The sequence below is a fragment of the Brassica napus genome, chromosome A5, assembly GCF_020379485.1.
Source record: "Brassica napus cultivar Da-Ae chromosome A5, Da-Ae, whole genome shotgun sequence".
NCBI classification, from domain to species: Eukaryota; Viridiplantae; Streptophyta; class Magnoliopsida; order Brassicales; family Brassicaceae; genus Brassica; species Brassica napus.
Genome location: NC_063438.1, coordinates 23,776,371 through 23,792,138, shown reverse-complemented (window position 1 = coordinate 23,792,138; position 15,768 = coordinate 23,776,371). Strand labels below are relative to the sequence as shown.

General features: G+C 31.7%; 1 protein-coding gene across 4 annotated transcripts; it reads left to right on the top strand.

Annotated features, from left to right (window-relative positions):
- The first annotated feature begins 2,267 nt into the window (after nucleotides 1-2,267).
- On the top strand, nucleotides 2,268-15,619 carry LOC106423523 (probable leucine-rich repeat receptor-like serine/threonine-protein kinase At3g14840). Of its 4 annotated transcripts, XM_048779831.1 has the most exons (25): nucleotides 2,269-2,506; nucleotides 2,600-2,759; nucleotides 5,714-5,839; nucleotides 8,415-8,486; nucleotides 8,597-8,665; nucleotides 8,752-8,823; nucleotides 8,950-9,021; nucleotides 9,109-9,180; nucleotides 9,277-9,348; nucleotides 9,452-9,523; nucleotides 9,623-9,694; nucleotides 9,789-9,860; nucleotides 9,941-10,012; nucleotides 10,102-10,167; nucleotides 10,252-10,314; nucleotides 10,403-10,444; nucleotides 10,619-10,659; nucleotides 10,753-11,120; nucleotides 11,190-11,385; nucleotides 11,474-11,635; nucleotides 11,936-12,054; nucleotides 14,240-14,450; nucleotides 14,529-14,766; nucleotides 14,852-15,002; nucleotides 15,092-15,619. In XM_048779831.1, the coding sequence occupies exons 1-25, from the start codon at nucleotides 2,302-2,304 to the stop codon at nucleotides 15,497-15,499; spliced, it is 3,273 nt and encodes a 1,090-aa protein (XP_048635788.1). In that variant the 5' UTR covers nucleotides 2,269-2,301; the 3' UTR covers nucleotides 15,500-15,619. The 4 variants fall into 4 exon arrangements, with proteins under 4 accessions (XP_048635787.1, XP_048635789.1, XP_048635788.1 ...); XM_048779830.1 differs by having other exon boundaries at nucleotides 2,268-2,506; nucleotides 10,102-10,314; XM_013864296.3 differs by lacking the exon at nucleotides 5,714-5,839.
- The last annotated feature ends 149 nt before the right edge of the window (nucleotides 15,620-15,768 follow it).

The window sequence follows — 15,768 nt, the reverse complement described above, 5'->3', positions numbered from 1 at the left end:
CTCTCTCTCTCTCTCTCTCTCTCTCTCTCTCTCTCTCTCTCTCTCTCTCTCTCTCTCTCCTCTCTCTCTCTCTCTCTCTCTCTCTCTCTCTCTCTCTCTCTCTCTCTCTCTCTTCTTATCAAACACAAAAAGTGAAGATGGAAAAGTGAAGATTGAAGTGGGTTCGGGATCGTCCACGAGGAGCCAAAATTCTGGTCAGAGATTGTGTTTTTGTAGCTTACCAGCGAGTATAACGTAAGCTTGGACTGACAAAAATCCAGGTCAACGATTTTTTGGTTGTCCGCGTTTTAAGGTATGAGATATGATAATTGAACTTTTTAACTAGTGATTCAGATGTGAAATATAGATTTAAACTAGAATTTGGACCTTGTGGCAGCTTGGAGATGAATGCAAGTACTTCTCTTGGTTTGATGAAGAGGAAGGTACAAAATGGCAAAAAAGAGCTTTGATTGAAGCCCGTGATGAGATCCGGAAGAAGAAGAATAGAGTGATTAAGCAGGTAAATAAAACAATTTAAGAAATGAAAAGCAATTTGTAAAGAAAGAGACAGTGAATGACGAAAATGAAGATAAAATTGTTAGAAAGTTTGGAGAATTCTATGTTTAAGTGTTTTAGATTGTCTTAGAGATGTAAACATAATCGTAACACTAGTATCTTTGTATAATCACAACTTGATATCATGAAATTGAAATTGATACACGATATCATGAAATTGAAAATGCAACATCCAGAAAATGAAATTGAAATTATAACATCCAGAAAATGATAGCTTCAAACTTCTACAAACCGAGAAAGCATATAGTTTTTCAAAATAATCCGACATGAAACATCAACAAAAAAAACTTCCAATCCTAAACATATACTCTGGATTCCTTTCTTCACTTCCTCTTTGATCCTTAAAACTCTCGATCCCTCCTTCCTTCACAAACGGATGGGAACACCATTGACAATGAACCACACTTTTTTTCTCTCTGGTTTGATTGCCTCAATGGGTTCAAATTCCTGCAAGATACATTTACTTCTACATCAGTTTTGCCAATAATACCAAATAGTTTTCCCAAGTTATTATAGTATTCCCTAGAATACCTACCTACTAATTTTACCAATTTTTCTCAGTGTTTCACCAAGTGGTACTATTATTACATATAGTTATACCATAATTCTTAGTTCTACACATCTTTCCATTCTTCACCAAAACATTACCAATTCAAAAAACGGATACTACGACTCAAAATCCAATCCTAAATTGGGAATTCTTCTAAATTTTTACCTTGTTGTCATCGTCCTCCTCCTCTTCCCCATCTCTATCTCCTTCTACTACACCGTCCAATTCCTTATCCTTAGGGACATCATCCTCACCATCATTCTCCTCTCCAGAGGCAACCGCTACCGCAGCTTCCACGAAGACATTTATCGGCTCCGAGAGGACCCCATCTGTCACCGTCACCATCGCTGGCTCCTCCGACATCTCTTTCGTCTCCATCATCTCGATTCATTCTCTCGATTTACACACAAAGCGACCAAGAAAGAGAAGGAAAGATGGGAAAGGAATGGAATTGGGATTGGGGAAGTAAATCCTAAATTAAGGTTTAATTTATTAGGTATGGGTCGAATCGGTCTAGATTTTCTTCGGTTTAAAAATGATTTACAGTTTAGGTTTAGTTTCAGTGGCGGTTTGAATTAAGTCAGTTTGGAACCGGGTAGAACCAGATAATACTTATAAATATCTCAACTTTCCTATGGTTTTGTGGTTTTACTTTCTCAATTAAACAATATTATTTTCATTCCACATTTTCATAAATAAAGAAAGTTCAACACCAAAATGGAGTAATGAGTAAGATTATTCCATAAATTGAGTAACCCTAGACATTAGGCCATTTTGGGGTCGAAAATGGAGTGGGGTTTGAAAATGGAGTGGGGTCTAGATTTCCTTCGGTTTAATAATGATTTACAGTTTTGGTTTAGTTTCTGTGGCGGTTCGAATTAAGTCAGTTTGGAACCGGATAGAACCAGATAATACTCGTAAATATCTCAACTTTCCTGCGATTTTGTGGTCTTTTATTTACTTTCTAAATTAAACAATATTATTTTCATTCCACGTTTTCACAAATAAAAAAAATTCATCACCAAAATGAAGTAATGGGTAATATTATTCCATAAATAGAGTAACCCAAGCCATTACTCCATTTTGGAGTTGAAAATGGAGTGGAGTTCGAGAAGATTTTACTCTAAAATAATGTTTAAAATATAAAATAGAGTAGGGTTGGAGATGCACTTATAACAGATTTTTTTTATTGTTCCATGAGATGCACTGGCAAGAAAGACGACGTGCCCTTCTTTTTATACTTCACTCTCATACCATCTTTTCTCTCACACAAACAAATTAAGAACAGTCTTAAAGAAAAGAAGAAGAAAATGTCGTTAACTCAACTTATCTTCATTTACGCACTCGTCTCTCTCTTACTCTCCGGCTTCGCTTCCTCTCAAAAGTTAGCCAAAGATGAAGGTATACATATGTTAATGTGGGTATACGTACGTTACGTTCGTATCTATTCGTCACTCGTCAGTTGTATAATGATGTTAGTTTTCTGTGTCGCAGTGGACGTTTTAAGAGCCGTAGCGAAGGGGTTACACCAAAATAACTGGGATTTCAGTGTGGATCCATGCGACGTCGCTTCAACCGTAGGAGGTTGGAGAACTCCTGACGCCGACGAGGTTACTTGTAACTGCTCCTCCTCCGTTTGCCATGTCATCTACATGTGCGTTCCTCTCTCTCTTTGTTCCCTTTAAAAAAATGTATATACATCTTTGTTTATAAAATTTTCATTTCCATTTCCATGTTCAGATTTAATATCAAGCATAAATAAATGATTTTTGACATTCCATATGTTCGACTTTGCCCCTTTACGAATGCGAGGTCTCATTTTTAAAAGCATATTACCTGAAACAGAAAAACCAATTCAAAAGAAACCAAATTCTATATAAATATTTAAACGTTTCAGAGGTTGATTGTCTGCAGATTTTAGATTGGTTTTTGGTTTTTGTTTTTTAAAAACTACTTTTTTGTCCAATCAAGATTTTTTAAAAAGTGATTCCTTACAATTTAGGAAAACTAAAACTGATTTTGTTGCCAATCAAGATTTTAACAAAAGAGTTTTCCTATAAAATAGGAAAACTAGATTTTAGATGTTTAACAAAGTTTTCAATGAAAAACCAAAATCCATGTTTTGTTGGTTTTTTTAAATATGCACGACTACCTTTTAAAATATATAAATATAATATATCAACACTAGTTAAATACATATCTTATATATTAAAACAGAAGTCACAACCTTGATTCATGTGTGATTTTTTTAAAAAATGGACCTAATGAACCTATTCATAGAAATTCATACTATATTTTAATTCAGACTAATAAAAAATATAATTTTTAAAATATTTTAATCATAGTATCCTTTGATATCTTTTCATTTTAAATAAAAATATATTTAATTTAAAATTCTAACAAATCTGTTTAAAAAGATTTTTACTAGATCTTCATTTTTGAAATTATATTTAAATATTTTCACTAATTTCGAAATTAGTTTAAAATATTATTATACATTAATATATTCAGTTATATAAAATGAAAAATAAAAAAATCTATAATATTTTAGTTATTATATAATCATAATCAATCATATTATATTAAAATTATTATATTGAGCTAAATATAATAAAATTGTATTAAATTATTAAATTTATATATTTATATATTTTATTTTCGTAATTATAAAATATTTATGTTCAAAAATAAAATCTAATATGTTGGTAAGATGGGTTAACATTATCAAACTATATAATACATGTATAAAAATTAACATGTATTTCTTTAAAGTTAATAATATAAAATCTTTGTAACTACTTTAATCATAATATATTTTCATTTTAAATATAATATATATTTATATATTATATTTTAAAAATTCTAATAAATCTGTGTAATATTTAAACAATAACTTAATGTATTTTAAGTTATCGTTTAGAAATGAAAATAAATAAATTATATCCTATTTTATCTACTTTTATAGTCATGATCATGTTAAAATATAATTATTATACTAAAATAAATATGATAAAATTATATTCAATTGATAAATTTATAAATTTTATTTTCATAAATATAAACTATTTATTTAAAATATAATATGATGATAGAACGACTTAAAATTAACAAACTATATAATACATGTCTAAAAATTAACATATCTTATACTTTTATATATACAATAATAAATTATCTAAAATGAATAAGCATAAAAATATTGATAAAAAGAAATCCAGTTTTGAAATACGGGTCAGAATTTAGCATAAATTAAATACAAAATATTTTTTAAATATATTTTCTCATGAATATATTAATTTGCTTAATAACTAAATGCAAATACAATAAGATAAATATATAATAAGAAGTGGCAAATACATAAGGTTTAAACAATTAATTAATTATAACATGTAAATTATAAAATTATTGTATTTGAAATAGTTATATAAATATTTAAGTATATGATTAACATTAAAAATATATACCACTTATGTTCTAAAACAATAATTTATGTATAGAAAAGTGAAAACAAACACCCGTGCGGTTGCACGGGTCAAAATACATATGTTTGTTAAACTTCTTACTTACGTACTTTTCTTTTATTATTCATACTAGGGATTGGCCCGCCCTACGGGCGGGTTTCTGTTTAGTTAATCTAAAAAATATGATATATGTGTTGTGGATGTTCAGAGGTATATTTGCTTATTGCGAGAGATTTGTTTGTTTTGAGAGAAGTTGATTTAATACAAAAAAGTTCAAATTAATAAAAATATTTTTATATACCCATATATTTTCTTAGATGATTACATAAAATAATTAAGTAACATAAACTAATATATGTTTAATTATCTAAATTTTTTTTATAATTAGTAATATTGAATTTTTTTATTTATTTTTCATAAATTTAGTTCACAATAATATCTTTCAATTACAGCAAAAAAATATCGATAAATTATATTTTACTTATATAATATTATTTTAAATAAAATCAGAATTTTTTTACTGCTTATTTTTAAGAGTTTCATAAATTTAGTTGACTATAATATGATTCAGTTACAGCAAAAAATATCTATAAATTATATTTTACTTATATAATATTAGTTTAAATACAATCACAATTTTTTATTGCTTATTTTTAAGAAATATTTAAAAAAACTAAAAAAATTCTAAAATAAACATCGTTTGATCAAATAGTTACAAAATAGTTTAATGAGGTAGATATATTATATTTTATCACTATTAAAGTTATTTTTTCTTAATATTTAATATGTTTTTAAATTTTATGTTTTTATATTTGTGGAACTTAATAGAACCATAATCAAAATACCAAAGCAAATCTGAATTCTCATTTTTAAGATTATTCAAATAAATTTTGGTTTCCATTCAATAAATCAAAGGCATACAATTATTTAGAATTTTTAAAATATTTTAATTATTGTAAATATTGATATATGTACATGAGCTTTCAAAAATGTATCAGCTACTTACACATGTAACTTTCATATTGATCATACTTTATTTTCTAATATTGTTTTAAAAAACATCAACATATAATTTGATAAATGTTAAAAAAATACATGCACATTTGACTTAATTATAATAAAAAAGTAATTATACTTCATTTTTAAGTGGGCCATCTCAAGTCAACAAAGAACAACGAAACAAAGTGGGCCATCCGAAGAACTTTGAATGTTGTTGTTATCATCATCATCATCATCATCGTCCTCATCGGTGTAATCGCATTTCCTCATCTGTGTATGTCCTCTGTTGACCTTAATTCTTATAATCAATTGGTAGAGAATGTAAAGCTTTCATCTTGTTCTCGTTATCTGATTCTCTTCATCGCGTTTCATTTGCGATTGTTACGGACCTGCAATCGTCGAAAGGTCGAGTCTTTTTGGTTAGATTGTTCTGGGTTTCGCGTGATTAAGGTAAGAAAAGGGAAAATTAGGAACTTTTAGGTTCGTGATTTGATTCTATTCATAAAGTTGTAACCAAATGACCATGGACCCTCGGGTAGTAGAAGATGATGATAACTTAAAAGAGTGAGTCATCCTTTCGGTTTTAACCAGCGATTCTCCTAGAGTAGGGATTTGGAGGCTGTATAGGTCTAAGGAACATGTCACCACTTTCTCCCACCCACCCTGCCTTCATCGCGGGCCTTTGACTTTGACTCCATCTTCCTCCGCCCATCGCTGCATTTGCCACTGCAATCTCTGATGGCCCATGTCAGATCCCGGTGGAAGACGCTGCTGAAGGTAGCGGCTGCTGAGATCCTCGGAGGTGACATTTCTCATTTGGTTTCATCCGAAGCCCAAACATAACTCAATAAACTCAAGCCCATCTGACGTGTTTTAATGAAATGTTGTGATTGGAGGAATTTAATAAGTGACGTGGACAGGCTAGAATCTCTTCATATCTTGCTTTTAGTATAGTATAGATATATTAATATTTTACATTTTTAGTAAAATTTTTTTTTTTTTAAAATTACTACTTGAAAAAAAAGTTAATATATTTTAATTTCTTTTTAACAAACATAATGTTTTAATAAAATATTATATATGTTTATTTCTTGTTTATTATATTACTATAAATTTTGAAAAAACTAATTGTAAAAATATAATTTGACATATTTTATTAATTATTAGTTTTTAAAACCATTTTCATCCAATGAAGATTTAATAACTAACAACACATGCATAAAATAATATTTCTATAGCCTTAAAAATTAAATATATATATATATATATATATATATGAAATGTTTCTAAATAGTTTCCAATTTTTAAATATTTAATTTTGTGTAACTTATATATATTTATGATTTATACTTTAGTATAATATAAGTTCTTTTTTATAAAAACAGTAATTAAAAACATGTTACTTTATTTTAGTTTAAAATAATAATTATAATAGTTTTATAAATTTTAATGGTAAATTCTAGATATTTTATTGCTATTTTGATGTATTATTATAAACTAATGTATTAATTATTTTCTGAAAAACTAAAAAATACAGCAAAACCAAAAACCAAAATCAAAATCTAAAAACCAAAAGCTAAAACCAAAAACTAAAAATCAAAAACAAAAACCTGAAAAATCAAAAACTAAAATCTAAAATCTAAAATCTAAAATCTAAAAACTGATGAAACAATCATCACCTCATATTTTTCTATAACCAAAAATAATACTAGATAAAAATCTTGAAAATTGGTATATTACCTAAACAGAAAAACCAATTTAAAAGAAACGAATGTTTATATTTTTAGAGATCTAGAAAATCTACCCAAATCTAATAGTCAGTATTAGGATATACATCAATAATTAGAATATAAAACTTATCATTATCTATATATATATATATATATATATATATATATATATATATATATATTATTTCATATTAGTTCAGGAAATCATGTTAGATCATTCCCTATATAAATTAGACATATTGTAACTATTTTTTTTTTTTGAACTGAGGCTTTCTATTAAAATGCAAGAAGGAAAAAAGTACAGGCTTTTGGGCCTTAATAGTTTTAGTAGTCTATTAACACATTAGCATATTAAAAAATTGGAACCCAAAAAGAGATGAAGAAGTGTTCGACTTTTCCAGTTTTGAGGCACACAAGTGACGATCACCAAATCATATTGTAACTTATTTCTTTTTTATTTTTTTATGAGAATCAACAATACTTCTTCCAATTATATATTATGATCAATTTGTCATATATAAATATTTCGATGGTTCATATTTTTCTATAACAAAAAAATAATATTGGATAAAAATCTTTAAATCAAACGAATAAACTTTAATTCTTGAATTATTTAGCTAAAATGTTATTTATATTTAATTTTAAATAGAAAATATAATTGTTTATATGAACTAAACTTTGTATATTTTCATATACTCCTTCCGAATCATTTTAAATGGTGTTTAAATATATTTATTTTGTTTTATAATAAAATATGTTCAGATAAAATTTAAAATAATTTAAAATTTGTAACCAATAACAAAATACTGAATTTTTTTATTTGTAGAATTATTTAATGTTGCTTTTATCAGTTTATGTTACCAAAATAAATTACATAATAATTTAAATTTTTTTCTTTTGTGGGAAAACTTTAAACACCAATTAAAATGAAATAGAGGGAATATTATTTATCTTCTAAACTGTAATATTAAAAAAAAAATTAACATAGTGCAGATTTTTAGCTTATTTTGTTCAACTTTCGTGCTGAATAGTAGTGGGCCGAAAAATAAATAGGCCTATATTTTTGCAAACGGTATTTTGAAAACTCTTCTTTCTTTTTCTCTCTTAAATCTTGGACAGAGATGTCACGAGACAAGACCTTAATGGATCTCTTCCGAAAGAGTTTGCAGGACTTCCTTTTCTGCAGGGAATGTAAGAATAGCAAATATTATCCCTCGAACACCCCCTTTATTACAATATATGCCACTACCAGTGTCTTTCATTAACTAACTTAACTGATACTTTTTTCTTTCTCTTTGCAGTGATCTGTCTAGAAATTTTCTCAATGGTCCAATTCCTCCCGAATGGGGAGCCTTGCCACTTGTATACCTGTATGTATATATGCGTGTCTCTGTCCATATGCACTTTACATATGTGCATGAATGTGTAGATTGATTTGTTGGATGATGAAATGCAGTAACTTAGGTGGAAACCGAATAACTGGTCCAGTCCCAAAAGAGATTGGAAACATTACAAGCCTTGAGTTCCTGTGAGTAGCACCATTCTTTGATCGATCTCTCTTTTTAAAAATGTAAATGTCTCAGATAATTCATATTTTGAAGATAACTGATACGTCTTGATTTTTTTGTTTTGGTTTGTTGACATTTCGGTTTAGTGGCCTTGATTTCAACCAAATCTCAGGGAAATTACCTCCAGAGCTTGGGAATCTACCAAACATTCAAATATTGTAAGAATCATTGTCCAAGTTTTTTAAAAAAAATCTACGGAACATTCATAGAATTCACTAGTGTTGAGACTATGTTTATCTTTGTAGGCATCTTCGATCGAACTACTTGAGTGGAGACATCCCAAGTACATTCTCCAAACTTACTACATTGACTGATTTGTAATACTTCCCCTAATATTCTTCTATTTCGTAATGCATATTTTGCTGGTGATTCTGACTTTATATATTAATATATATTATTCTCTTGATTTGTAGCCGTATAAGTGACAACCAGTTCACCGGTAGTATACCAGATTTCATCCAGAACTGGACAGAACTTGAAAAACTGTAAGCAGTTCTTTCAGCGTAAACAGAATTTTTCGTATCCTGTATGGGTATTGGTGACTTACAAATGAGTGAAATGTTGTTTTTTTTTTTTTGCATGTTACAGGGTTATTCAAGCAAGTGGGTTAGTCGGACCGATTCCTAAAACCATTAGTTCTCTCAACAAGTTAACAAAATTGTAAGTACATCAACTTTGCGTATGTGATTCCTTGTTGTCACCTTTAGTGGACTCATTATCAACGATATTTATTGTTTCTTTTCCTAATCTGGTTTGTAGGAGAATCAGTGACTTGAGCGGACCAGAGTCTCCATTTCCGCCACTACAAAACATGATATCAATGAAGACACTGTGAGTTTGATTCTAACACTAAACGATTTCAGTAATAGTTTCTTCCAACCTTCTTTTAGCTTAAATTCTACTTCCACCCGCTATTTGTTCACAGGATTCTTAGGAACTGCAATCTTACAGGAGAGTTACCACCGTATCTTGGACCAATCACATCATTAAAACTCTTGTAAGTAAAGTCTTTTCTTCTTTGGTCAGCCTAAAATATGAAAAAGACTTCAAGATGACATTGTAAGACTCATTTTGCAGAGATCTTAGCTTTAATAAACTAAGTGGACCAATTCCGGTAGAATATAGCGCTCTTGCTGATGTAGATAACATGTATGACTCTCTGCTCATCTCTTCTTTCTTCTTGTTTTGTTAAAATCTATCTATGAATGGAAGTTTAATTTTGTGTCCTAATCTTTCAGATATTTGACAAGTAACATGTTAAGTGGGGAAGTACCAATTTGGATGGTAGACAAAGGAGAAAAGATGCAAGTTTTCTTCGACGATAAATGTATACAATCTTTTATAGTGACACATCCTAATACCGTTTTGTTTGGTTATTTATATTGCAGTGATCTTGCTTACAATGACTTTACCAATGATCTAAGAACCGCAGAATGTCAGAAGAATGATGTGTAAGAATAACAATAAATATTTAAAACTTCTAATGCCTTAAAATATGAATATACATCTTACAGTTTCTTGGTTCTTTTTCAATCACAGGAATATGTTTTCAAGCACAAGTCCTTTAGTGGCAAATAACCAGTAAGCCTTATTTTCTTCTCATAAGTTTTAGAATCGTCTTGCTCATTAACATCTAGGAAATATTCTGCCATAGTTAAAGCAGTCAGACCAACTCTCAGTTCATTTTTCTGACCGTAGACTATGGCTACTTCTCTCTAACACTGACTAGAATATTGATGTTATGTTTTTCTACAGCTCAAACGTTTCGTGTCTGAGTAGCTATATATGTCCCAAAAGTAAGTACTTGAAGCTATACTTTACAAAATCATATCTCTAACAATCTAGCAGCGTATATCTGATTTATGTTTGTTATTAATATTTTTTTCCAGCTTTCTATGGACTTCATATAAACTGTGGTGGCACTGAACTTACAATCAATGGGACTACGTATGATGCTGATACATCCGATAGAGCCTACGACAGTAGAAACGGTTGGGTTTCAAGCAACACCGGGAACTTCTTGGATGATGAGCGGTCTCCAAGAGGTGTAACTTCCTGGGCAAATACATCAGAGCTTAAGATAGCAGATCCTAGTCTCTATACACATGCACGTCTCTCTGCCATTTCCCTCACTTACTACGCATTGTGTCTTGGACAAGGAAACTACACAGTTAATCTCCACTTCGCTGAAATTATGTTCACTGGCAACCAAACATATAAAAGTTTGGGGAGACGATTCTTTGACATATACGTTCAGGTAACTTTCTAAAAATGTTTGATAAGATTGTCATGCTTTAAATCAACTGGCGTGCGTGGTAATGTGCAGGGAAAGCTTGTGGTTAAGGATTTCAATATAGTAGATGAGGCAAAAGGTGTTGGGAGAGCTGTGGTTAAGAGTTTCCCGGTCATGATTTCAGATGGGAAACTTGAAATAAGATTGTTCTGGGCTGGCAAAGGAACTCAAGATCTTCCTGTAAGAGGTGTATATGGTGCTCTCATATCAGCTGTATCTGTAGATCCAAGTAAACTTTGCTAAACTTGAAACTATCTGACAGAGAGAGCAAATGTATTTTTTTTGTTTACTAATTATCTTTAATGATCTTGTTGTAGATTTCATTCCACCTAAGGAAGCCGGCACTGGAAGTGGTGGTGGAAGCTCTATTGGCACGTTGGTTGGTGCTGTAGTTGCTTCGACGATGTTTCTTGTGCTTTTAATCGGTGGTATCTTATGGTGGAGAGGTTGCTTAAGACCCAAGAGTCAAATGGAAAAAGGTACGTATCAAAACTTATTGGGTCAAAAATCTATGTTTTTTTTTTCTTTTGATAATCTAGAGTATCCGGCAAATCGAGGCTTCAACCGAATAGTCACTGGAGGTTGCTCGCAGTAGGAACTCGATATCTATGTCACTTTCCACACAAGTGGATAAATTTGAATTTGATAGGTTTCGAATACCGGATGCTTAACACCTTTCCAATCCTGCTGTACCACTCGACGGCCACTCTTGTGTGGTTTTAAAAGTCTATGTTTCTTCCTAAACTTAATGATGTTTCTATATTCTTCTTCACCTACAGATTTCAAGAACTTGGATTTTCATATAAGTTCCTTCTCGTTGAGGCAAATCAAAACTGCTACAAACAACTTTGATCCAGCTAACAAGATCGGAGAAGGTGGCTTCGGTCCTGTACACAAGGTTAGCATCATAATGTAGTTGACTTATTACAAGAAAAATAGAATGATGAACAATACTTCTTTTGTTTCTAAAAAAGCAATTTTCTCAACTAGCTTTTTTTTTTTTGTAACACCACTTAATTTCATTCATTCAACCTTGTTCTGATACAATACAAGAGGGAATATTAAATCCTCTTTGCAAGAAAGCATAAAGTACAGAGATATATAAAACTAAATCAGATAAATCTTCCGAAGAAGGTGACAGCGAATTCAAAACAAAGCTTGAATTCGTCAAAAAAGCCTTCCCGACAAAGTCGGACAGCTGGAGAAGAGACACACAAGGCGACGTTGAGAGACAGCCCTCACCAACGAGAACAATCAAATTATTCTCGATTGCATCTTCAGGTCCCGTACAGACCGCTCCACAAGATAACAAAACGGTGAGTAAACTCCTCGGTAATAAAACCGAGAAGACATCTCCTTTCATAGAGAGGAGGCATGGTTGCAAAGTACTCTTCTCGGTAGAGGAAGAGGTTGAAACCGTAAGCAAACACGGTGTATCCACCGAAATAATCTTCATAAAAGAGAGGTATAACAATAATCGCACAACAAAGACCCTAATGAACCCATCAGAAATCTTGAAGCTCTTCACACAAACCCACACATCAGAAGTCAATCGCATAGTCACTTTTACAGTTCTTATACCACAAGACTGAAAGGGCCAGGCCCATAAACTTAGTACCCTCGGGTTGGAGACAACCATTCGCTTTACCGGAGACGGGGAGTACCTGGGAGATACGCCGAAAGTGGAGATGGGTGGTGAGGAGACGGGAACGTCGAACGGTGGAGATGGATGCTCACCGGAGCAAGCGGTTGAAACCCAACAGATCTTCTCGGAAACCCAGAGGAGACTGCCAAACCGGTATACTTTCGAGATGAATAAGGTGGTAGCGGACCGGGGAGCGCTCAAACTTAACAGACATCGAGAGTCCAGCGCTGAAAGCCTGGTAAACGGTGGAATCCCAACCACACAGGACTTCAAAATGCCGGAAACTATGGACGAGGGAAGATATTGCGACGGTCGAAGGAGTGGCATCCGGTGAAGGTCTTCGGAGCAGGAGTAGCGGGAAGATGAGACGTGAGTAACTGGGATGGCGGAGGCGGCAGTAGGTCTAGTCGGCGAAGCCGACGGTAGATCTAGCCGGGAAGACATGGATCTAGGGATTTGCGGTGTAGCTACTACACGCGTTGAATATTTCACCGTCCTTGATTTTCTCAAATAGCTATTTTTAAGTTTTTGTCGCAAAAATAGTTATCAATGAAGAAAATGATCAAAATAGCTTCTTTTTACTTTGAAAATTTAAGTTTTAATTTTTAACTTTTTTAATATTGAAACCCTATCATCAAAACTTCATCCCTTAACTCTAAATCTAAGTCTATATTAGTTAATCCTAAAGTATACATGTATTTTTACTCTTTAATAAAATTTTTTTATCATTTTTCTCTTTGAGAGCTATTTTGTGAAAATAAACTAAAAAGACTATCACAGAAAATTCCTCTTCTAAAAATGAATATTATGTGTTTTATGCATCCTAAAAATACTTAAATCTGATAATAAATACATTATTTTTGTGATTAACTATTTTAAAAAATGTAAACCAATAGAAAATTAATATGTACAATTAATTTTAATAAAGCAAAAATATATTTTATTACTTTAGTTTCAGATTAATTTATTGTAAAATTTAAATATGTTTCATTTTAAGTGTCGTTTTACATTGTGTATGCATTTAATTGCTATTTTTCCAATTTTATCATTATTCTTTTAATTCATTAATTAACATAATCAAATAAAATAATATATTAATTAGGGATGACAGATGAAATTTAATGATTTTTTAATTGTTTTTCAACAAAAGACAAAACTAGACTAGGTAGGTTCATGAGTCGAGAGTTATCTCAGATGAACTAAATCAACATAAACTATAGCAGAAGGCTGAGTTCTAGCACCTAATGATTTTTTAATCTGTGTGAAAAAAATATAAAACAACAAATAAAATGAAACAGAAGAAGTATTATTTATTCATATAAAACGCATTGAAAACATTTTCCTATCTTTTAAAAACTTTTTTTTTTTTGCGAAAAAGTTATCTTTCGGAAACAGAGATTGTAGTTGTCTAAAGGTTTTGTCTATTGTATGAATCCAGGGAACGTTGACAGATGGAACCGTAATGGCGGTGAAGCAGCTATCATCAAAATCAAAACAAGGGAACAGAGAGTTCTTGAACGAGATTGCTATGATTTCTGCTCTACAACATCCACATTTGGTTAAACTATATGGATGTTGTGTCGAAGGTGACCAGCTCTTGCTAGTCTACGAGTACTTAGAAAACAACAGTCTCGCTCGAGCACTTTTCGGTTAGTGCACACTTTATAAAAGCATTAAAAACACTATGTCACTGTTGTCAGTAACAATATTTCTTTTGTTTCTTAAAGGTCCTCAAGAGACTCAAATAAGACTAGATTGGCCAACTAGGCAGAAGATCTGCGTTGGAATAGCTAGAGGACTAGCTTATCTTCATGAGGAATCAAGACTCAAGATTGTACACAGAGACATCAAAGCCACTAATGTCTTGCTGGATAAGGAACTCAACGCAAAGATTTCGGATTTCGGTCTTGCTAAGCTTGATGAAGAAGAAAACACACATATTAGCACACGAGTCGCAGGAACATAGTGAGTCAATCAATCAATGATAATGAAGAAGTTTCTTTCAGCTATGTTTAGATTTCTTGTAACCAAAGCAAACTTGTTTATGCAGCGGATACATGGCTCCAGAATATGCCATGAGAGGCCATTTGACAGATAAAGCAGATGTCTACAGCTTCGGTGTCGTTGCTTTAGAAATCGTTCACGGAAGAAGCAACACCATCACACGTTCCAAAGTTGATACCTTCAACCTTCTTGACTGGGTATAACTTTGTCACCTCTAAAACCCTAAAACCTAAACACATTTCTGAACAGAAATAGTATCATCTAAATCTCAATGTCTTTCCAAAAGGTACACGTTCTAAGGGAGCAAAACAAACTGATGGAAGTAGTAGACCCGAGGCTTGGCACAGATTACAACAGAGAAGAAGCAATGACCATGATCCAGATCGGGATCCTTTGCACCAGTCAAGTTCCGTCGGAAAGACCGTCAATGTCAACGGTGGTGAGCATACTGGAAGGAAGTTCCACGGTGAATGTTGAGAAGCTTCTTGTAGCTTCCTTCGACAAAGGAAACGAGAAAGACGAAGAGAGCGTGAAGGCGATGAAGAAGCATTACGCGATGATAAATGAAGAGGAGATGAATATGTTGGATCAGACTATCAGCACCGACGGACCATTCACGTCGTCTTCTACTTCCACGGCCAACGCCAGCGATCTTAAGCCTGATTCGGCGTATTGGAACTCTAGGGCCGTTTAGTTATGCATTATGTTAAAAAAAACACTATGAAACAAGTAATTGTGTCTTTTCTTTTTGTTTTCCTTTTTGTAAAATTTACTTTTGAACTGTGATAAATTTGTATTTAAGACAATTTCTATCCGTCTTCTACTTCCACGGCCAACGCCAGCGATCTTGTGTTTATATATATTATATATATACGTATGTAATTACGGAGTTCTAAGCTTTACGGGAAAACCAATTAAAATGAAGAAAGATGCAAAAAATTGTTATCAAATCTTTTATTATTC